At 44.9% G+C, this 23,676-nt stretch overlaps 1 protein-coding gene across 3 annotated transcripts; it reads left to right on the top strand.

The window, feature by feature from the left end:
* Positions 1-804: 804 nt before the first annotated feature.
* On the top strand, positions 805-22,869 carry LOC103535303 (hepatocyte nuclear factor 4-beta). Of its 3 annotated transcripts, none has more exons than XM_030457783.1 (10): positions 805-992; positions 6,704-6,908; positions 8,696-8,790; positions 14,871-14,977; positions 15,969-16,124; positions 16,598-16,685; positions 17,494-17,646; positions 19,380-19,616; positions 20,262-20,375; positions 21,391-22,869. In XM_030457783.1, exons 1-10 carry the CDS (start codon positions 878-880, stop codon positions 21,525-21,527), a joined length of 1,407 nt encoding a protein of 468 aa, XP_030313643.1. In that variant the 5' UTR covers positions 805-877; the 3' UTR covers positions 21,528-22,869. The 3 variants fall into 3 exon arrangements, with proteins under 3 accessions (XP_030313643.1, XP_030313645.1, XP_030313646.1); XM_030457785.1 differs by having other exon boundaries at positions 806-992; positions 6,737-6,908; XM_030457786.1 differs by having other exon boundaries at positions 807-992; positions 21,606-22,869.
* The last annotated feature ends 807 nt before the right edge of the window (positions 22,870-23,676 follow it).

Here is a 23,676-nt window from a genome sequence, read left to right on the forward strand (position 1 = left end):
ACACATCTGCCACCCAGCCTGCCAGGGCCCTTCCATTTCCCTTTTCCATTTTCATCATTTGCCACCCCTTGAAACCTTCTTCCTTAACAACAACTTCCATCCTTCCAGCTGAGCTCACTGGGAAACTCTGGGAGATTGGGGCTGCCTGGGGTCACGAGGGAGAAGACACAGGTGATGGGAACACTGAGTGGTGGATAGGACCCCTCTGCCTTGGAGGGGCTTCGTGTAGAGGGCTGTAAGGAAGGGTCATTTCTCTCTTCCAGTGGTGACTGAAGGTGTCATCTGGTGTGCAGAACTGTTGGTTTCTCATGGCAAAGCCTCAGGTCCTCAGTGCTGATCTACCTTGACCCAACGGTGATCTTCACCCAACGGGGACACTGATTTGTTGTCTTCACCAGCTTCCAGTGCCATCATTTGGCCTTTTCCCAATGGTAGCCAAAGAAGGTGGCACCTGCACAGGTGTTCCTTGGCATCACCACCACGTTGCCCTCCTGGCAGAGAGCTCCAACACCTCCCCACAGCCTTTTTCAAAATGTTTGCACGGGGATGGCCATAAAACGGGGCTGGATTGACCCCAAGATGCAATCCAAGTCGTTGGAGTCTGGGCCTTATCTACCTCACGTTATCAGGAGACAGGGAGCACAGATGCACCCCGGGAAGGGAGGGGACGGCGCCGGCGCGAGGGAACGGCTCCGTCCCTCCTGTCCTGGCATGGGGAGGGGACAGTGGGCAGAGCTGGGTCATGATTTGTTGATGTGAGGACCTGGGTGTCTCTCTTTGCAGAGGAAACCTTGGCCGTGATTGACAGCCGGGCCGGTTGGGTTTTGGTTTGGTTTTTTTTTTTTTTTTGCCTCTTCCCTTGCTGTTGACAGTAATAATGAAGCTTTGTCAGCCCATCATGGACATGGATATGCCTGATTATGTTGACTCCTTGGATTCCTCTTATACCATGCTGGAATTTGACAACCTTCGGGTGCTCCCCAATAACCCAGGTGAGCTTTCTGTTTGCTGCCTCCTCAATAACCCCCTCCACTGCCTTCTCCTAGGAAAGGCGGGTAGGAGGTGTGGGGCAAAGGGTGGAAGGGGTAATGTTTAAGCAGCTGACCTGTCAACTTCTGTTGCATCTGTGGTTGTGTTTGGGCTGAAACGGGACCCCTTCATTTGCTGGTCCTATTTTGAGTTGTATTTTTCCTTCTTGGGCTGAGCATCGTGTCCCGAAGAGCCCGCAAGGTATTGTAAATGCTGGGAGAGCTCCTCGTGGTGCCCCATGGGTTTGTCCCCCTGGGTGACTTATGAGTTAATACCAATAATTCTTCCTTAAAATGTGTGTTCCATTCCCTTATAAGACTTACCCATATTTAGATTGTGAAGAAATACCTAAATTATTTGCCTTATTTTATTTTTTTCTGGCTACCAACGTGGCCTTAAAGCCTTTACAGAGCACAAAGAACTTGGCCGTGAGGGGTGTGTGTTTATATGCAAAGACTTTTGCTTTGTTCACAGAAATACAGCCTGATATTTAAGTTCTGAGTGGTCGAAAGTAAAGTGAACTTGTCTGTGATCAGCTGCTCACTGTGCAAAAAATGAGGAGCATTTTAGTCATATAGCATGAAACCAATAATGTAACCAAATGGGATTCCAACCTCAGCAAAGCTCTTAGAGACTTCTGGCAGCTTTCATTAATTTGTTAAGAAACTCAGTGAAATTAAGATGGGATTTCCAGGGTCTCACATTTGCTCCTTAGCTGTCTCATCAGAAAAATTCAGCATTTCAGTCATACTATCATACAATATGGGATGATTGGATTGATCACTGTGGGACATGGAGGAGTATCAGGAGGCAAATGAAGTTTAAAGGCCCAAATAAATTTGAATTTAAAGTTGACTTCAAGAAAAGCTCTATCTTAATAGAAGATCTTCAATTTCTTTTTTAATTTTTTAATTATAATTTTTTTCACCAGCTCCAGACTGCATCTTATTTCTTATTCTTTCCAAATGATTTCCACCCTACTCCAGAAATGTTATTTAATGCAGATGTTTCTCTTGGTTGTTTGCTGCTGGACAACTTCTTTGCTTTCCAAGACTGGTATAAATTCCCTCAGAATTCAATAATATTTTGAAAATTAACTTCCAAACCCTCTGTTGTTTCCTACAGTGGAACTGACAGGTTGGGTTTTTTCTGAAGTTTATCTAGATTGGTATTGTGTTATTTGCCTAGCTGTTAATGAGTAACCACTTCTCTCAGGAACCTGCTGTTTTGAAATTAGCTTGTTTGTCTTGGGTAAGTGTCCTCTTCTACAGTTTGTAAAAATAACTTCAAAAAAAAAAAAAAAAGACCTGAAATGTCCATGCATGGAAAAATATTGCTAACCAGCAGAGTGCTCAAAATAAGAGTTCACGGGGGTACTCTGTAGGTTTAGACATATCTTAAATTGTTAGAATCAAGAAATAATCTCATTTAGATATTTTTAAAAATATACCAGCTTGTTTTAAGCCATATCTCTCTCATTATACAAGATTTGTCTGTATTATTTCCTCTGCTAAATCAAATGGCAGGTTTGCCCTCTCTAAAGACAGACAGGAAGGGATGCAATCTTTATTTGAATCGACTCAGGACTGTTTCTTACATGCCAAACAATTATAAAACTGACTGTTAAAGTATTTTAAAATAAGGCTGGAGAGTTGGGCAGAGAGAAACATGATGAAATTCAACAAGGGGAAGTGTAGAGTTTTGCATTTGGGGAAGAACAACAAGATGTCCCAGTATAGGTTGGGGGCTGACCTGCTGGAGAGCAGTGTAGGTGAAAGAGACCTGGGGGTCCTGGTTGACAAGAGGATGCCCATGAGCCAGCAATGTGCCCTTGTGGCCAAGAAGGCCAATGGCATCCTGGGGTGCATTAGAAAGGGTGTGGTTAGTAGGTCAAGAGAGGTTCTCCTCCCCCTCTATTCTGCATTGGTGAGGCCGCACCTGGAGTATTGTGTCCAGTTCTGGGCCCCTCAGTTCAAGAAGGACAGGGAAGTGCTTGAAAGAGTCCAGCCCAGAGCTACTAAGATGATTAAGGGAGTGGAACATCTCCCTTATGAGGAAAGGCTGAGGGAGCTGGGTCTCTTTAGTTTGGAGAAAAGGAGACTGAGGGGTGACCTCATCAATGTTTTCAAATATGTAAGGGGTGAGTGTCAGGGAGATGGAGTTAGGCTTTTCTCAGTGATGACCAGTGATAGGACAAGGGGTAATGGGTGTAAATTGGAGCACAGGAGGTTCAAGTTGAATATCTGGAACAATTTTTTTCCTGTAAGGGTGACAGAGCCCTGGAACAGGCTGCCCAGGGGGGTCGTGGAGTCTCCTTCACTGGAGACATTCAAAACCCGCCTGGACACGTTCCTATGTGATGTGCTCTAGGTGGCCCTGCTCTGGCAGGGGGGGTTGGACTAGATGATCTTTCGAGGTCCCTTCCAACCTCAAGGATTCTATGATTCTATGATTCTATGAAGGTCATGCTTTCTTGAAACCAACTGTTTCCTTCTTTGGACTCACCAAAATTTTGGGTGGATTAGCACTTGTGGTGCTAAGCTTTCTGCTTTGGAAAGCTGCTGAAGTTTTGAGATTTGCCTAGATAGGTGTTTTGAATTCTCTCCCTTGAAGGAGTCCACCATTTGCCAAGTATTTGGAGACTAGTTCAAAATAAAGAATAGAATCCATTATGGGAGAGGTGGAGGAGTATAAAGAATGACCTGTTTTTAATAGAAAGGACAGCAAAAGGATACCAGTGAAATCACTGCTAATCCTTTCTTTCTACAACATGTGCTGCAACTGCAGAAATTTTCCCATTTGGTACAATCTTGTTTCCTTTCCTTAGCATCACAGATCAGATTCTCACTTGTTTTTTGGTTTTTTTTTATGCTGTTAATATCCACTTCCTCAGGCTCTTGTCAGAGTTGACATTGTGCTGAAAATTATTGAAGTATCAGATGAATTCTTTAGCCAAGCATCGCTGGGCACTTGCTCCCACGGCTGTGCTCCTTTTCCTGTCTCAGCACCCAAACATCATCACCCTGATCCTTGGAACTTTGGCACCTGGTTGACAAAACACCTTCCCAGCCCAGTCTGACCCAATTCAGACCATGAAAAAGCCATCAAAGATCTTTTTTTTATGGTTCCTGACTGTCCTTCAGGCTGCACGTGAGGAGCTGTGGCCTTTTTTTTTTTTTTGGCTGGCCTCTTTGTCATTGGTACTGTAGGATTTGGAAACACAAAATCAAAGCTCTGTTTGGTTTTTTTTCTCAAAAACTCCCCCTCTATTTGCTCAAAGCTGAGGTAGAAAGCCACTGACCTGCACATGGCCAGGGCTTTGGTGTCAGCCCCCACCCAGCCCTATGTTTGTATGCAGAGGTTTTGCAACGCTGGCTTTGGCCACCAAGTCTGAATGTGTGTGCATGCCCTAAAACCCACAATTCTGACCTCTTTCTGTCTCAGCACGTGTAATTCAGGGATTTGTAAGCTGGAAAATGATGTGCACCAAGACTGGCTTGGGTTTCTGGCTAGACTAAAGAAAAAGCCATGAATGACAAGGTAATTCCCTTGTACAATAGACTTCTAGAAGAAGCCAATGATGGAACTGAAAAGAAAAGAAGCAAAGAAGTCTGCAGTGGACAGGAATCCTGCAAAGCTCCAGCTCTGAATGGAAACCAGAGCATCCTCACTGAGATCAGGCAGTTTGTAATTCCCAGTCTGAACTCTGCTTGAATATAACTCATAAAGGTGGTTGAAACTTCAGATTTTTCTAGCTATGAATGTCCAGAACAATCCTAGCAAGGGGTCTGGCCACAGCCATGGAGGTTCAGCTCAGCCTGGGATCCACACAATGTCAAGCAAAGAGACAATTGACCTTCTTATCTTTATTTTTTTTATGTAATTTTTTTAAAATGCACATTTGGTGTGTTTATGGTCATGTGTTCCTTAAAAACAAATAGGTGGAGCAACAGATGCATGAATATTTAGCAGGACATTTACTCTCAAGGGAATATTCTAGTACGTTTCATACTGAATTATCAAGAAAATCAAGCTAAGAATCAACATTAAAAAAAAAAAAAAAACCCTTACATGGATTTTAGCATCAGGTACATCTTAGTTCCTGTCATTATGACATAAGAAAGATTTTGATGCTCTCATTCTTTCTTCTTGTGTTGCTCCTATCCTACCTGCTGATTTATTCACCCAAACACTAGAAAGTGAAATATAGATCAAAAAGGAGTTTTTAAGGGGGTGAAAGGAACTCTGACCTTTGCATCTCTGAAGTACCAAAAACGTCTTACTCACCTTAGCTAAAAAACTTTCCAGTTTTTGAGAAACTAAATCTTTATTGGCTTTTTTTTTTTCTTCTTCTTTTTTTGGCTTTTGGTTACAATGTTCATGACCTAGCAAATATTTTCACTCTAAACTTTTGATGTGTTTTCCTACACAAAAATAGCTTTCTCTTTCTCTCTGTACACACACATGTTGTGTGTGGATTACCCAAAGATATTTTTATCCATTATGCATCAGAAAACCTTCTCTAAACTCTTCAGGTCAGATGCCAGTTCCTCCCCTTTGAGTAATTTGCTGTAAGATTTGTCACTGCTGAGTCCAACAGCAGCTAAGCTTTCCCTGCCACCACAGGATGCTCAGCAGAGCATTAGATGAGCTCCCCTGGAGCAAAGACCTTGCTCCCAGAGGTGTGATAAATCCATAAAAAATTCATAAAACCATCCTGCAGTGATTGCCTGGGTCAGGACAGACTCCACAAACATTCCTGCCCTCGGTGAGATGTAAACACTGTCATCTGCCTCTTCTCAAATGTCTCCTTTTTTTTTTTTTCTTCTTTCCCTTTTTTTTTCCTTTTCCCCTGCCCCAAGCTGTGCCTCAAATTAGGAGGGGTTAAGAGGGCAGTGAGTCTGGTGGTTAAGGCCAAGGGAGAAGTTTGAAGGGGAGTTTTCAGCAGTGTATACACAGGCCAGGCAGGGGCTGAGCTATTCCTGCCCCAAATGAGTGGGTGCAAGCAGAGGCCATGACAGGGGGCATTCATATGACCTAATTTTAGGTCCCTAATTTAGAAGGGACCCCTCTATTGCTTCCCAGGGGAAAGCAATGAGCCTCTTCAGAGGGTAATTTGGAGCTGGAACCAGATTTAGGACTAAAGTGACCATGTGGGAGCTGCTGTCTGTGTCTTCCAGCTGCAGAGGAGTTCTCAAGAGGAGCCTTTTGTCTCCAGCACCTCTGTCATCTGCATGATGTAGCTCATCATCCCTGCTTCTGCTGTTTCACCTCTGCTTTCTACTTATTGAGGTTAATGATGTTCTCTCCACTGTCCTCTCTGGCACCAGTTTTGAACCAAACTGTCCACATGTCTAACTGGGGAGGTGGCTCCCCATCCCTCATCTCACCTCCAGGTAAGGTTTCTCTGCATCTGTCAAGAAAAATAGGGGTAAGTGTTCAATTCTCATGAGCACGCTGGGTGATGCAGCTTGAAATCTGTTCCCTGAAGCAAAGGAAAAAAACCAGCAAGCTGAGGAGAACATGACCATCAATCTGGAAGCTTTAGCCAGCAACACACACATCTCATGCACCCACCCGTGCGTGGGGCTGGGTCAGCGCCTGCTTCAACTTAAAAAAAGAAAAAACCAAAACCCCACGCCTTGTTCTCAGATGATTTTGGTTTCCATCACAGAGAGCTCGAATGGTCTCTGTTCTCTGCCCACAGAGACCATCACAGCTGAAGCAGCAGCCCCCAACCTGCTCACCAATGGCATCTCTTCTCTCTGCTCCATCTGTGGGGACCGAGCCACCGGCAAACACTACGGAGCATCCAGCTGTGATGGCTGCAAAGGCTTCTTCAGGAGGAGTGTCCGCAAGAACCACGTCTATTCCTGCAGGTACCTCCCCCCTCTGCAATCATTAAATGCAATTTTTTTACTTGGATTTGAGATCAGGTTGCACCACGGGGTCCCTATCCCAAATGTTTGGATTTCCATGCCTTGAATTCTGGTGGGGATGCTGCTGGTTTGCTGCTTGCTGGAAGACAGGGAGCTAAGGAGTGAGCTGTGTCCTAGCTCATCTTTGGAGGTTGAAACTGTTTTGTGACACTGAGCATTTCATGAGTTCAGCATCACTGTTTTCCCCACAGGAAACCTGAGGTTTGCCTGGGGTGGGTACCGTAATCTTAACATGGCCCAGCAAAGGAAAGCCAAGGTGGCAAAGGACCAAAGCTCCAGAAGTTTCATCTCAAGCTCCATGTTTCTTGGTTTTCCCAGTCAAAAGCAACAATCATCCAAGAACCTGCCATCTCTGAAGCTTCCACCTCCCTCAGATTGTCTCCTTTTTTGTTTTGAAATCACTAAACTGTGTACACTGGCATATCACTGGTGATTTTACAGCCATTCTGAGAACCTGCTGTGGACCAGGGATGATTCACATCCACTTTGGCACACAGGTATTCACTTGAGAGAATTTTTTTATGAGGAGGAGGCTATAAATTATACAGCAGCTATCAGCTGACCTTAGAAAAATGGTTTATTTTTGCACAAGAGGAAGAGAGACAAAAAGTCCCTGAATACACTCAGCCCTTCATCTCTAATTAAAACCTGGAAGTTTTCTTTCTGTTCCAGAGCACTGAAGGGTGTTCCAAATTTTTTCAATGCCAGTCATCACATTTGTTCAAAATGCTCCTGGAGTTCTTATCACTTCAGGACACAGCAGCCATGAAAGGCACCTGGGGTGACAGCAGTGTCCACCCAACCGGTGCCCATCCCAGGAACTGTGGGATCCCCACGGGAGGAGGCAACAGCTACTGCTGATTTCTTTGAAATTTTGGCTCCCAGTTCCCTGGGAGCAGAGTTGTTGCCCCTCCCCATGAATCTCTGTGATATTTGGCAGCCCAGGGAAGATCCACAGCATCGAAGCCAAGGAAATAGCAAATGTTTGCTTGTCTGCAGAGCCTTATTTGGTGAGCAGCACTGTCTCTGGCCCAACTTGGAGCTCTGCTGTTTAGCACAGACGTGAATTCCTTGGAAACTCTTTGGCCCTTTGTACCTTCGGCTTTTTGCCAGCCTGGGAAAGTGCCTCAGCTTTTACAACCTGATGCTGGTCCCAGAGCAACCCACGCCATCTCCTCTCTGTGGGACAGGTTCTTCTTCCATCACTTCACCCAGTGTGGCAAGAGCTGCCAGGTCTACGTGGGCCACTCCTTGAAAAGCATTTAGGTTCCTAAATCCTACATTGGAAGGGATAAGAATTAGGAGGCCATGTGCCTCAGAACTAGGACACAAAACCTCTCGTGGTCTATGGTGTCATTACTCTGCACAAAGCAGGGTTAACAAGCTGGATCCACCAAGCCCCAAAACCAAACACCCAACAGTGGTTGGAAAGTGGGCCGTGGAGCTCCTCCACTGGCAGGCATCAGCACAACTTGAGTCACAGTCAGACTTTCACAGCCAAAAGCATCACAATCCTCTCAGGGTGGGTGGTCTGAAATCACTTTGCTCCTCCTTGGCAGGAGCAGCAGTGCAGAAGATGTGGAGCTGGTTGAAGTCAACGTTGATTTAACCCATTTCTTTCAAACCTTTGGCAATGTGGAGCTCACGGAGGACTTGGGGCTGCTCAGGGTAGAGGGGGGTGCAGATGCCAAGCTGGTTGCTCTGTCTTATCTCCTGTCTCCTCACAGGTTCAGCCGACAGTGTGTGATAGACAAAGACAAGAGGAACCAGTGCAGGTACTGCAGGCTGAAGAAATGCTTCAGAGCTGGCATGAAGAAGGAAGGTGGGTGCAAAGAGACATTCCAAAACTGCCTCCTGCCCTCTCTGGCCCTGTTTCCATTGCAGAGCATGGAGGAGAGCAGTGGCAGCCCTGGCCCAGAGAGATTGATTCTCATGTGTCACAGGGAGATGCTTCTTGCTGTTGAAGCTGAAAGCCCCATTTGGTATCTTATCAGATGGGAATTTCCATTACAGCCATCCTGGGAGGTGGGTCTCTTCAGGATATTTTTATACTGGGAAAGGGATGGGCTTCCTCAGGGTTTATTTAACCTCTAATTATTTCACAATTCCCTTGCTACATACCTGCTCCTGTGATTCCTAATCCCCCCAGGGAGGCTCTGCCATCCTCAGTCTCATCAATGCCAAAAGCTGACTACTACAGAGGGACGTTTGGTGGGACTTGGTGCAACCCTTAGGGCAAGGTGCATCCCTAACAGCATTTCTTTTGGTGTGAGAGCTTCCAGATGCAGATGGTTCCTGTGCCCCCAGAGCTGGGACTTGAGTCAATCAAGCCCTTTGGCAGCACCATCCTCTTTGTGGGTGTAGCATGACTTTGGAGCAAGCATTAGGAGAGGCATTGAAGGACCAATCCACTTCTAGCTGGTGCCTTTTGCTGCTTTTTATGTTGGCTGTATTAAGAGGCAGGGGGAATGCATTTGGGTACCAGTCACCATCAGGATGTGCCTTTCCAATGGGCTAAACAAAATACCACATGTTACAGGGCTCAGTGTTAAACAGGAGAAAAAAACCCACTCCTGTTAACTGAGGCCTTAATTCCTAACAAGCAGTTTCCCTGAGGACCTGTCACAGCATTTCTGAGCTCTGATTATTCAGTGTTTGCATAGTGGTGGAACATGGGTGATGCTATTTGATTTACTCCAAGCCTTCTGGGCAGAGACTTTCTTTGTACTCTTGAGTACTTGAGACCATCTCACCACAGATCACAGATCCCCACGATGTGCAAGTATTTGGCTGATGGTTTCAGCACTCTTCACCTAGGTAAAGGGTGAGGGAGCTAGAAGGAAACTTGAGAGCTTCTCTCCACACCACCCCCCTTGCAGCAGTCACTGCAACCAGAGGGAAATCTGTCACTGATTTCTGGTAATTCATAAGATTTCACTGGTGAGGAAAAAAAAAACAACTTTCCAGCCTTCTGACCATGTATTTTCCTGGAGAACAAGAGTGTCTTGTAATCTGGCATAGGTTGTGGATGTAACAAAAATGCCTGTTGGTTAAATTTAGCAGAAACTGAAGAAATAGAATAGATAAGGGAAAAAAAGAGCCCTCAAAGTAGTTCAGGGCAAACCAAAGCCAGTTCTAGTTGGAGATGGAGCCAATGCCAATGTAGCAAGTCCCATAGCTTGAAATCTGGTTATCAGCTCCATTCTTTGAGTTGAAGAACAATTATTCTTGGTTTTCTGATGAATGTTATAAAACCTTGGTTCACCTCTTCATTATTGATCCCTTACTTGGGGATGGCTCCTGGCAACTTCCACATAGTCACATTCCTTGAAACATTTTTATGAGCCAAGAGTCAGGTTGTGTGCTCACAAACTGCTCATGTGTCTGGTAAGGAGGGTTTTTAAAGCACCTTGAGCAACTGCTTTGCAGAAATTACCTTAGCTAACCAGAGCTATATCCAAAGCCTGTGTGCAGGGCTGTGAAAGAAACTTTCTTGCACAATTGTGTGCACAAAAAGAACACAGTTATTTGCTTTAGGGTGGTTCTAGATTAATATTAAACAGCATTGCAAAGGGAACAAGAGAAGCCATCATTTGGGTCAAAGCAGTGTGAGAATGACACCAATATTAGTTATATTATAATAATAACAGTATTAAATAATTTTTTTCTTCCTTGCACTGGTCCACATTGGGAGACCACAGGTGTAACATCCACACTCTGTGTCCTATTGTCCCAGCACTGGCACACAAGAGTTTGAAGCTCTCTTGCTCTTGGCTCACCACTTCTCAGCCAGCCCATATAATAGCAGTCAGACTTTCCAGGATGTGATAATAGATTTCTTTATTAACAGGAGAGGGGAAGAAGCTGGAAATGATCCTTTTTCCAGCCTGCCTGTGACAATACACCTGGGGTGGGGTTGGCAGGGTTGTCACCCTCACGTATTACCCACTGCTGACATCCCACTGACCCACAGCTTGACTGCTGTGTGTGCAGGATCAGAAAAACTTGTTTTTCCCCACCACAGTTAACTGATAAACTGGTATTTTGGATCCAGAGTGATTTGTTTCCAATATTCCTGTGCTGTATGACATGATGTGACCTATTTGGTTTATATTTACCAGTGGTGTAGGTGTATGGCTGAGGGTCTGAGCATAGCTGGTCCTGGGAGCACAGTGTAGTTGGGCTATAGGTTCACTCTGGGCTTGGAGCAGCTGGGCAGAAGCTGTTGAGAAAAGCATCAGTAGAGTCCTTTAGATTGGATGTAGACTCTGAATTTGATCCTGCACTCAGAAGGACCAGGAATGTCCCCCCTGTGAGCCCCATGCCTCCAGCTTGTGCGTTGAGATGGGATCCAGGTTCCATTGGCACCAGCAAGAACAAGAAAGGGCCAAAAATTGGGTCTTGTAGGAACCCCAGTCCCCAGATTTCCTAGAAATTAGCTCATTCAGAAACACTCCTATCCCAATTACATTATTGGTATCAAGAATTCACTTTAATGACTACAAGTAAGAAATCATTGACATTGAGATGAAGGGAGAGGAAAAAGCATTCTTGAAGACAAACCCCAGATCAACTTCTGAAACACCACCATGATCAGGATTTTAGATTTTTTTTTTACAGGAGATTCACTACTTTATTCTTATTTTATGGTTAAGGCTGGTACTGTACTGCATGGTGGTCAGAGTGTTTTGGGGGCCTTCTGGCTGTTCTCTCTGATTTTCAATCCTTGCATAGGAGAAGGTTTGATTTCTGTTTTTTGCACAATCCTACCAGGCAGGTTTTTGGTCATTTCAGCATCAGTGACTGAAGAGTGCACCAGATGCTATTTTTAATATCTTACTGAGATCATGTTTAACTTTGACTAAATTATCAGGGTGTGATTTTTTTTATTTGAAGTGAGCCAGGTCATCTACTCACATGGACTGAGTATCTGAAAACCTGGAAATCTTTTGAAATATCAGCACTGTGCTGTCAGGATTCAGTTTGCTGGTGAAAAAAGAAGAAAGAAAAAAAAAAAAAAAAAAAAAAGGGGTTAATATTTAACATCTCATCCCCTTTAAGGTAATTTATGAATGTACCTGAATACCTTTAGTTTTACACAGAATTGTTGGATCACCTATGGCCACAACACAGTGGGGGGATTTGAGGGTGTTTTTGTTGTTTATTTTTGTTGAATTGGACAGGTTTATAGGACAGTTTATATGAGTGTTTCACAGGACCTTTATCTTGTTTCATACCTTTTGTTTACACATCTCTTCTGCCAGCTTTTAGAAAGCTGAGATTGCAGGTCAGTGCAAAGATGAGTGGAAAAGCTAAAGGATCTTCCCCACTTTGTGACAGTCATAAATCAGGCCTGTGAAATTGGGATTTATTTGCAAATAAAATATATCACACCTATAAAATTGGAGGTAACTTGGGAAAAAATAATTTGTGCAGATAAATTAATTAGGCAGCAGAAGGGAAGACAGAAACACAGAACTGGTTCATGCTGGCACCATGCTGGGGCACTTGCACCTCTTTCCTCCTGCTCTCCTCTTTCAACTGGAGTCTTTATGTCATTTCTTAATACATTTTTCAACTCCACTGGCATTAAATGAGGATGTTTTTAGTGGAATAATAATTAGAAATGGTCACTCCCATGCAAGCAGGGTTTTAACCTCCTAAATTGCCACGGAAAGTCATGGGTTAGCTGCTGTTCCCTTCCAATCAATGCCTGTGCCTGGAGTTATTGAACTCCCTGGAGGTTCCTCATCAGCAGCTCTGCACCTATGTGGCAAAGCAGCAAGGACAAAATGTTTGGGAAACAGGGGTTTGTTGCAATCCCACAAACACACCACTGTTTGCTCAAGAGCTGCCCTGCTCGCTCTGCATCCCGCCCGCTCGCCGGCATCCTTGATGTGCTCCTGGCAGAAGGGCTCAGGCTTCCTCTGGCTAACACAGCCCCTCCAACAGGCTCCTCGACGTCAGAGGGGGAATATTTTTGTTTTCCCACCCTCTTCCCACAGTCAGGACATGTCCTAGCAGTGGATAGTTCCCAGGAGACCCTCTGGATCATGGGGCTCATTCCCGCTGACGTCTCCTCGCGCGAGGCTGCCGGGACCCTTCCCGGCATTTATTGGCTTTGGGAACTGGAACAGTGAGCAGAGAACAGGCTTAGAGACATCAAATGAGTGAGCAAAGCTTTTGCCAGGCATCTACTGGAAATAGCAGTCCCTGGGGGACGGTGGGATCCTGCCCTGGGATTTTACTCCTCCCAGCAAATTTGTTGAGTTTTATCGAGTGCAAAGCTAAGATCCGAGTACCCTCAGTTCCACCACACCCCCTCGAGCCTCCCCATGAGTGACCAAACCCTTCCCTTCCCTTTTACAAGCACAATAAATATAGCAATATAATTACCACACAGTAATAGATTAATTGTGTGGCAGGTAAAACATTAACTCCCTTCTGTATCTGATTCCATCACATCTTGGGGACTTGCAGCGATAACACCCAAATCACCTTGAAAAAAAAATCAGTCTGTACCATCCATTTACACTTGAAGATTGAGCTTATCAAAGCATGAGGGAAGCACTGAAATATGTGCTATAAAAGGACTGGGGAGACACAACAGGCTGAAGGTTCCTAAAGGAGTCTGACAGCAGGGACTAGGACCAGGATTTTAGGTAGGACTTGCCTAAAATCTGTAATTTGGTTGGGAGGTAAAATTTGTACCTTTCCCTGTAAAGAGGCAAAAAGAGCCCCATCACATCCAGAGAACTAGGTGGGGGAGCAGCTGATATGAAATCAGATAGATATGAAACCCTATAGAAAGTTGGGTGAGGACTTTCCAAAGGTGTTAGCAATGACATGGATTCAGGCAGGCTGGTTCCTAATGCTGGATGCTCGTGCCCATGCATCAGGTGTTCCAAAAGAAAGCTGTGAAGAGTTAATCTATTCTGGAGATCAATCGTAGGTTAGGGTTCCTCTTATCATCTTCACCTTTAAACTGGTGGGGATCTGAGCAGCCTTTTCCATCACCCTTTCCTATGCTCTGGGGAATGTGTTCTGCTCTCTTTGGCCTCAAGTTGCACCAGGGGAGGTTTAGGTTGGATGTTGGGAAGGATGTCACCACTGAAAGGGTTATCAGACATTGGAATGGGCTGCCCAGGGTAGGGAAGAGTTGCCATCCCTGGAGGTACTTAAGATTTGGTGTAACCTCAGGAGCATCCTGCTCTACCCAGAGCTCAGGTGAGGTGTCCTCAGTGTAGACATGGCAAAAAGGGTATTAGAGGCCAGAAGCCCATCAGAGTGAGTACATTGCTTTGTGAAAAGGGTCGGCAGCAAATCCCCAAACTCCCCCCAAGCTGCATCAACCCCACTGGGACCAGCTAACATCCCCTAACTGGCCTAATGGCCTTGTCTCCCTCCATTGCTCCTGTGCTTGGTCCTCTCCCTCTCAGGTGGCCTTTTCCCCTACCCCAGTGCCTGCTTTGAATCACAGAATCACTGATAGGGACCCTAAAATTCATCTCATTCCACACCCTCTGCAGGGACACCTCCCACCAGCCCACGTTGCTCCAAGCCCCATCCAACCTGGACTTGGACACTGCCAGGGATGGGGCAGCCACAGCTTCTCTGAACACCTGGGCCAGGGTCTCACAGTGAAGAATTTTTCCCTGATATCTGATCTATACATCCCCTCTTTCAGTTTGAACCAATGACCCCTTGTCCTATCACTCCATGCCCTTATAAGAAGTCCTTCCCCAGCTTTCTTCTAAGCCAAAATTTAATCCTATTCCAGCATCCAGGAAGAATTGAGGGTCTTGCAGGCAGAGAGGAGTGTCTGGGGACCACAAATACCAGCAGCCATTGGCTGTGGCAGAAGTTCCCTGGTGTCACCAGCCCTGCTCTCTCTCATTGCAGCCGTGCAGAACGAGCGTGACCGGATCAGCATCCGCAGGAGCAGCTATGAGGACAATGGCTCACTCTCCATCAGTGTCCTCACCCAGGCTGAGGCCATGGCACAGCAGGTATCAGAGGAGGGAAAAACCCTCCAAACTTCCCTCAGCTCTTCCTCAGAGAGTTATGAACTCATTAAACCAAGCAAGGGTGGGTTTGGTTTTTTTTTCCATTGCACAAAGTCTCAGGGAAGAAAATGCTTTTGAGATATCAAAAAGCAGGGACTAAAAAATATGGGTGTGTTATTGAGGCAACATGACCTGGCAAAGGGCAGATTTGGTTGTGGGAATTGCAAAGCTGAAATTCCAACCCCTCTACCCCCAGCCTGACAGGTGCTGCACCCCTAAAATCTCATTGCATTTCCTGCACTCTGTCCTGCCCAGGACATAATGTTCCTATCACAGTCAATGATGTATTTTTTTGGTATTCCTTTACCAGGGAAAAAACCCTAAATAAATAATAAAATTGCTGGGCTTCAACTAGCATCCATTTCTTTCTTATTTTGTGTTCCACAATGAATTTCTCCCCGTATGCCCTTTAATTCTTATGCAAATATCCTTTCTCCACTGGAACATCTTCTCCAGATGTTGCATAGTACATGCAGCAATGCATCCACTTCCTTTTCAAAAAGTACTACTTTAACCTTTCCCTCCCTATTTAGACTGAAAAAGGGTGTTTTATATCCCAAACAGGTACAGGGGGGAGGAAGGCAGGATGCTTTCCATGCTTTTGGCTGGCTTTAGTGATTGATGGGAAGCTGAGCCCCAATGCTGCTGGCTGCTGCTAGCAAGGGGAATATTAATCAGATTTTTTTTTTCCTGAGCCAGCCTGGAGAGTGGGGAAGGAGGAGGAGGAGGGAGGGGTGTCTGTTGGGACCGAGCACCACCTCGTGGAAGCTTTTCCATGGGCAGTGTAAAAATAAATCTGCAAACACAACAGGGAGCACCTTCCCTATGCCCTGATGAGGTTAATTCCTTCAGATAATTTATTTATCATAAATCCTTGTTCTCAAGGATGAAGAAAAGCACAGGTCCCAGACCACCTGGACTGTTTCTCTTTCAGTATTCATCGTTGAGTCCAGTGCACAGTGCAGATATTGCAATGAAGAAGGTGGCAACCATCAACGATGTGTGTGAGTCCATGAAACAGCAGCTTCTGGTGCTGGTTGAGTGGGCAAAATACATCCCAGCATTTTGTGAGCTCCCACTTGATGACCAGGTAAAATGGAAATGCCTCTTCCCTGGGAACACACCACCTTTGATAGGAATTCCCAGCTGGACATTTCAGCAGGAAAATCTGACGTTAGCATTTAGCTCACCCCATGCAGAGCAATAAGCTAGCAGCAGAGGAAGAGTAATAGAGGATGAAGGATTGATTAATGTTAGCCCAGTAGCCAAAATCCCCTGAAGTGTAATAGAGTTGGTGACTTCAGGATGCACAAGGACCCACTCAAAAAGAGCTGGTTTTCCCTTTATTTATTTCCCTTTATACCTGAGAGCTGGATATAAAAGCCATTTATTTCCTAAGAACTCAAGTTACTCAAACCCCTCTTTCTCTTTCACTCAAAACCAAGTTTTTATTTAATTTTATTTAATTTTCCATGAATGTAGCCCTTCTGAAACATGATCATATACCTATAATTTCTGTCTCTTGGGTTTTCAAGCCTAATATGATTGCTTTCTCCTCTCCAGGTTGCCTTGCTCAGAGCCCACGCAGGGGAACATCTGCTCCTTGGGGTAGCCAAGAGATCCATACCCTACACTGATTTTCTGTTATTAGGTAAAAGTGGTGAAGTACCCTCCTGCTTTGAATTATTCACACACATGAGCCCTTGCTAAGTATCCTCTAATCCCCTCAGGACCTCTGGGCAGGGTCTGCACAATTGGCTCAAGACTAAGTGCTTGGGAAGGTCTGTAAAATGTGAGCAAATTCACTGGGACTTTTCCAACCATTCCCTTACTGCTGTGAAGTTGTGGATGAGATAAAAAAACCCAACAATATTTGAATGGCATCTCACACTGCATGGTTTTTTTTAACTGAGGTTGCCAGGACAAAGGCAAGGAGGGATTTGGGTACCAGGGCTTAAAAACTTAGCAAAAAGGGCTATTAAAAATGTTGGTGCAAAGAGGTGTTTCCTTTTCAGATAGTTCTCTGTCACCAAAAAACCAGGTGGGATTATTCGTGGAATAATGAGAATACTCATTTTGTAAACCACATATTAGAGAGGGAGGGAGAACTTCTTAGGATTTTAAAACATAAAAAAATAAAAAAAAAACCCACACCAAAAATAAAGATGCAACAGGAGGTGCAAGCAGATGCTGGGCATTGCAGAGGGTTAAAGCAAAGCAGAAGGTGGAACACACTTTTTGTATAGGGTGGGTGCATCCAGACGTGCAGCCATGATGATTAAGGACCAAAGAATGAGGTCCAGGGCTTGGTTCTCAACTGGGAATCCAAGTGTAAAGCTGCACACTGGAAATCTGCTGCACAAGGGCACTGGGATTATCTGGCAATGTAACTTGTAGGTGGAACCATGTCTGCAGAATAAGAGTGCAAATCTGAGAGGGAATTTCTCTTGTTTCCCCAGGGAATGACTTCATCATCCCAATGCACTGTCCAGAACTGGAAATTGCTCGTGTGGCCACCAGAATCTTGGATGAGTTGGTGAAGCCCTTGAGGGACATCCAGATTGATGACAATGAGTATGCTTGCCTTAAAGCCATCATCTTCTTTGACCCAGGTGAGCTTCCTTCTTCCTTCCTCCTTTCCAAACATGAGCCTTGAAAAGGAGTTGGGGGTTCTTCAATCACCAGAAAAAGCCCTTGGCAGCAGCCCTGGTTCCCCCTCTCTCTGCAATACTTGACACTGCAGCAAGGACATGTAATGGGTAACCTGTTCCTGAACACTTAGCACTTTAGTAGTAACTCCAGCCAGAGTGATGTGCAAGGTTCTGTAGACCCTAGAGAAGTTTTTTGCTTCTTCTGTAGCTTGGCTTCAGGACAGCCCATCAGTCTGAAATGAAGGAGATAAGGACATGGATATCTGGACTGAATTATGCATAAGTGAAGTGAGTCAATCCAGCCAGAGCAGCAGCATGGAGCATCCATCAGAGCTGAGAAAGCAGCATTAAAAACCACAGAGAGCTGGGCTGTTGGGAGTACCCAGAAATACCAAGGATTTTGTTAATGGATCCTGCTGGCAGCCAGTGGTGTCTGGGGCAGGGCTGATCCTCCCAGGGTGGGGAACTGGGAAACACCCAGAGGGAAATGAAAGCTTGTGTTGAACCTTTGCTGGGTTCTCATTCCATAAAGATGAGGAGTTCTGTCTCAGCCCAGGATTCCCAAAAAACACTCCTGTTTCTGTGAGCCTACAGAACCCCTTACTACAACCCTTGTGTCCCTTTGGTGTGTGTTGCCCTGCAGCTTGGAGAGAGATGGAGGAACAATTCCAAGGCCAGAACAATGGCCTTTTGTCTTCCACATCAATTAGCCCAGGGAAATCAGAGCAGCTTCCATTAGTTTTGGGGGTTTTTTTGCCACGTTTGCTGATTTGAAATCAAGATACAGGGGTTTTACAAACATCAGGAGCTTTGGCTTGCCAAAGAGCTTGCTGCAAACCTGAGTAAGGATCAAGTTGGTAAATTGAGTTTGACAAATTACCTTCTCAGCTGATCAGTATCTCAGGGAAGCTATAGATGTGTGTGACAGTGAGGTGCCATCATTTCATCTAAAAGGAAAAAGGGTGAAGCTCTACAGAGGGGAAATTTGTTCATGCTAAGGAGCAGGCATGTCTGTGGAGTTAAATAATTTGTTAACCACTTCATCTGGGCTCTTGGCATGATGGTCTCTAGAGTCTGGTGCTTCTGAATTCTTTGTACGGTGAAGGAAAAGGATCAGTGAGCCCAAAATCTCAATTTTAGACTGCAGGAGAGATAGGAGTGGGAAGGTGTAAATCCCAGCATTTTGCCCTACCAGGGTGCACACCTGCTTGAGGATTAAGCAGGACTGGACAAGAGATCCATGAAAAATGGGTCAACCACAGATCAAAGACAAGGTGTCAAGACAGGGGGTGTTATTTGCATCAGATAGGAACCAGATCTGCATTATTTAGTAGCAGTAGCTGGGACTCCTAGTTTTTAGGGGGAAATTCCAGGCACTTAGAAGACCAAATACAGCTCAGCTCCTAAATCCTCTCTACTAATGACACCAGCCAGAAGTATCCATCTCAAGCAAGCTCTTATTTTTCTTACTCACTCCCCTCAAATTCCCCTTCTGTCTCCCTGTTCCATATGAGCTAGGGAATGATAGCAGCCCAATGCTAATCTGTCAGAAAACTTGGAGACTCTGAGAGCGAACAGCCAGAGGATCAGCACCGGTTCACCCTTTCCCCTCCACAGAGCTTGAGGGGCAAAGTAACCTTTTTTTTTTTTTTGGCTTGTGGGCAAGGGATTAACTTCATTTTTACTTTTCCCAGACTGCAAAGGCCTGAGTGAGCCTGGGAAGGTGAAGAACATGCGTTTCCAGGTCCAGGTCAACCTAGAGGACTACATCAACGACCGGCAGTACGACTCCCGAGGCCGGTTCAGTGATATCCTCCTCCTCCTGCCCCCTCTTCAGAGCATCACCTGGCAGATGATAGAGCAAGTCCAGTTTGTGAAGCTCTTTGGTGTGGCCAGGATTGACAGCTTGCTTCAGGAGATGCTGCTGGGAGGTAGGAGCCCTGCTGAGAAAAGGCAGTGAGGTTGCATGGTTTCCACGTTGTTACAGGGTTTGTGGCCTTCTCTGGAGGGGGTGTGGTAGAGAGAACTTGGTCTTGGGAGGAGGGAGGGGAAAGCTCAGGTAGAATTGTAGCTTGGACATGGGTCCTTCTCATTCCAGTCCAATCCCCAAGTCATTTCTTTCTACTTTACCTCTGAAAATCTGGCCCAGGAATGATTTTATAGAAATGGGTACTCCCTGTGGTGCTTCGCACCAGGGGGGAACTTGAATTTGGGGCAACCTATCAAACTGATGCAGTTTGCAAGAAAACAATGTTTTGGGTTGTTTTTTTTGTTTTTTTTTTGTTAGCAATATGAAAAATTATAACTATATTGGCAACCCTGATAAGAGCAGGAATTGTCTGTTGGACATTAGCTGAAAGCCCAGCAAGCTGGAGATGTTGTCCCTAGACCGAGAAGGGTTGAGAGACAGAGGAGCAGAAAGGAAAGAAGGAAAGATGAGCCAGGACATTAACCCCTACCCACAGAGGTCTTCCATGTTCTCTGAAAAAAAAAACCAAACCCAAAGATTTGGCTCAGAGCATCTGGCTTCTTGGTAACTCTGCAAAGAGTGATGTCTTTTCCCCCTTCCACTGCAGGAACAACCATTGATCTCCAGTACCAGTCAGGACCTCCCAACCTCAACCTGGAACCTCTGCCAGGCCATGTCATGCCAAGCAACATGAGCTCTGTGATTCACACTGCTCCAGACCGTATGTATCCATTTTGAATATACTTAAGGGCCTTAATAGGAGCAACCCTCAATAAGAAGACCTTTAGGTTTATTTATGTGCTGAAGGATTATGCTTGAATCAGAGTTCACAGCCCTCCTTGCTGAATCCTTTATTATGCAGCCTTGAAACACGTTTCCAAAAGAGAAGCAGGAATTGTCATGTAACAGCATGATCTAGGGGGATTTTGAGATGCTTCTTTACAGCATGAGATTAAGAAACATAAGAAAAAAAGAAATCCAGCTTGCTGACAGCATGTTTCTGTGAATGTAGGCAGTTCTGGGAAATACCACAAAGCAGCACACGCAGTTATTAGTGGCAAGAGTTTCCAAGATGCAAATGCTTTGGTTGCTGTCAACCAGAACACAATATGACCTGGACACAAAACCATCTCCAACCACTCTGTAGGCAATGGCTACAGGTCAGGGATTTCTCTGCTGTAGTAGCAAGCTGACCATGTTATTCAGGAAAGAGAAGTAGAAGATGAGCTGCAATTTAGCAGCCACTAATGTGTAATCACAGCACACACAGTCTTCTTCTCCCAGCTGCAATAAGCTACCTCTTGTAGCATGTTTTGCAATTTCTCAGCAATATAAATGTTGACATTTAGTATTTTAGCCTCTTTATTATTATTATTTTTGCTTTGTTTTGGCTTGTTTGAGCCACCTTGAAGTGAGGGAGAGTAGAGAGATGCTGTGTTCTGTAAATGAAGCAGAGCTGAGAGTCCTCCAACAAGGAGAGGAAGGGTTGAAAACCAGTTGGGGGCATTTCCCAAGTGCAAACCACTGAGAGGAGCTAATCCATGCTTATCAGTCCTCATCACAAACCAGGAAGGAAGATTATGCCTAACCCTGCCTGAATTCAGGCTGGATCCCCAAGCCCCAAGCTCCTGCTCCTTGCTTCCTAGGCTGGTTTGCTGCATCTCTGGGGACATTGCTCTACTGAACAACTTTCAGGTCTGTGTTAATTCCCTTTCTTGTCTCTCTCTCTTCCACAGCATCTCCTGAAACATCCCTTCCATCTCCTTCTACAAGCACAGGCAGTGAAGACTATAAACTAGGCTCTAGCACAGGACCCAACGCCGTAGCACAGCTCTTGCCTCAGACAGTGATGCCCAAGCAGGAGATTTTATAGGGAGAGGTGGAAGGAGAAGCTGGGAGCAATGTAAATGAAACCTGGGCAGAAAGTGAAACAGGCCCCTTTCTTTTGCAGAGGCAAAGCACAGCAGCCCCCTGCCTGCAGCCACATCTGTTGGGCACCCCATTTCCCGGCCAAGTTGACCACCAGGTCCCACCAGACTTCAGCAGGAGCCTCACCAGGGGTCTTCCCACCACCAGCACCCTCCTGTCACAAGTGATTTATTTGGGTTAATGCTCTTTTCAGCAGCAGGACCAAGACTCAAAGCTCTTTGGGGCAGGGCTTCTGACTGCAATCACTCATCACCTCACTTGCCGTCATCGTGTCCCTTTTTAAAGCCTTTGGCCACCATCTTCATAAAACCAAAAGCCTTACCTGGTGATTGTATTTGAATTATCAGTCTATTCCCACTAAAAGTTTAGTGACACTCCCATTTCTCCTCCTGCCCATTAAGCTTTAGGAACAGCATCTCCATAATCAGCAGCCCAATGCTTTTTGATTCCACGTGGATGTGTCAAACCCCAAATAGCCCAGCATTTAATTGCCTGTCAGTTATTACTTGTCATCAGGAATGGTTATTTTTCCAAAATTTCCAGTATATCTAGGGTCCAGCTGGGAGCCAATGCATCATCTCCTTTGTGTGCATGCCTAAGGCAACTCCAGGACAGTAGCAAGGGGCTCTGCATCAGGTTGTGGCTGCTGGATCTGGTAAAACCCAGAGAAAAAAATATTAGAAAAAAAAAACCCAACACCTGTCAGGAAGCTCCAGGTGTTGATTTATCAAGTTACTGCTTTGTTTCTCCTGCAAACTTTTACTGGGGAGAAGCAAATGAGGGATTAATGCAAAACTTAACCAGCAGTAGGTAACCAACTAATAAATATGTTAAAAAACTTTAAAGTTATCCCAATAGATGACTATACAACCTCAGACTTTTCTTGAAGTGCAGTCAAGTGTGTTATGGTGTTGATTTTGCATAAATTGAACTTTATTAGAAAGCACTTATGGAAAACTTACCCTTATCTGCACTGAAGACCAATGAGTTCCCTTGAGGGGCACAAGAGGCCCTGGTGAGCAGCAGGACACAAGAGTCTTAGTTCTGCTGCATCACGTAAATCTCTCTTCCCCACGTGCATCCCCAAAGACAGCAAAAATGAGATGGTTGGTGGTGCCCAGGCCTGGCTTGGGGAGTTTTATTTCACTAATGGTTGGGAAGCATTTTGAGATCCTCAGATGGAGGATGCTATGCAAATGGAACCTTACTGATGGGAAGAGAAGTTGGGATGCGCATCTGAACCTCATAAAAAAGGGGATTACTTGGCATTTCAGCTCTTGGGGAGAGATTTTAGAGCACAAGAGAGATCTGGAAACCACTGAAGGTTGAATTTCACATTGGGGCACAGGGTTTTATTTTTCTACTGCCTGTGATGAACTTGTTCTGACATTGTATGCTGATAACTTAAGATTTGAAAAGGTTGTATCTGGAAACCAGGTCCCACTACAAGCATTCCTGCTGCATGACAGATGCAACTCTGCTTACCAAACATTGCTTCCAGTTCCTCCATCATGTAGATTCCATTATTTTTTCTATAAATTAAATGTACATTATATTCATTAATGTTAAAAAAAAAATAAATCTGTGGGGGAAATAAATTCCATATTATATTTCATATGGACAGTTTGCTGCTTTTTTTTTCTTTTATTCAAAACCAAGTTTTCAAGTTTCTCTACTGATTTCTCTGATTTAAACACCTTAGGGATTTATTTGCCATAAAAAAGAATCACTTACAGCTGTGAAGAGACATGTAATTAAAAATCTAAGAGCTTATCTGATAGAAGAAAATAAAATTGCCCAGGAACAAGAAGATATCAGCCTCAGCCTCCAGGATTTAGCTAATCTAGTGAAGGTTTACAGCAAGAATTTACTGTCTTGCCCGTGGTCTGATCGAGGGCTGGAGTAGATAGATTGCAAAAATCTTTCTGGCTTCCTTATAGCAAAAGCCCCTCCCAAAGCAAACAAATATTCTTATGCAAAAATACCTTGGAAGCAACTATTTGACTTGTTTTCTGCTTTATTGGAACCATGAATTTGTTAATGAGAGGTGTTCAAAAGCATAATTTAAAAAGATTTTGGCTGTCTGGCAAGAT

The sequence above is a fragment of the Calypte anna genome, chromosome 11 (assembly GCF_003957555.1).
Source record: "Calypte anna isolate BGI_N300 chromosome 11, bCalAnn1_v1.p, whole genome shotgun sequence".
NCBI lineage: Eukaryota > Metazoa > Chordata > Aves > Apodiformes > Trochilidae > Calypte > Calypte anna.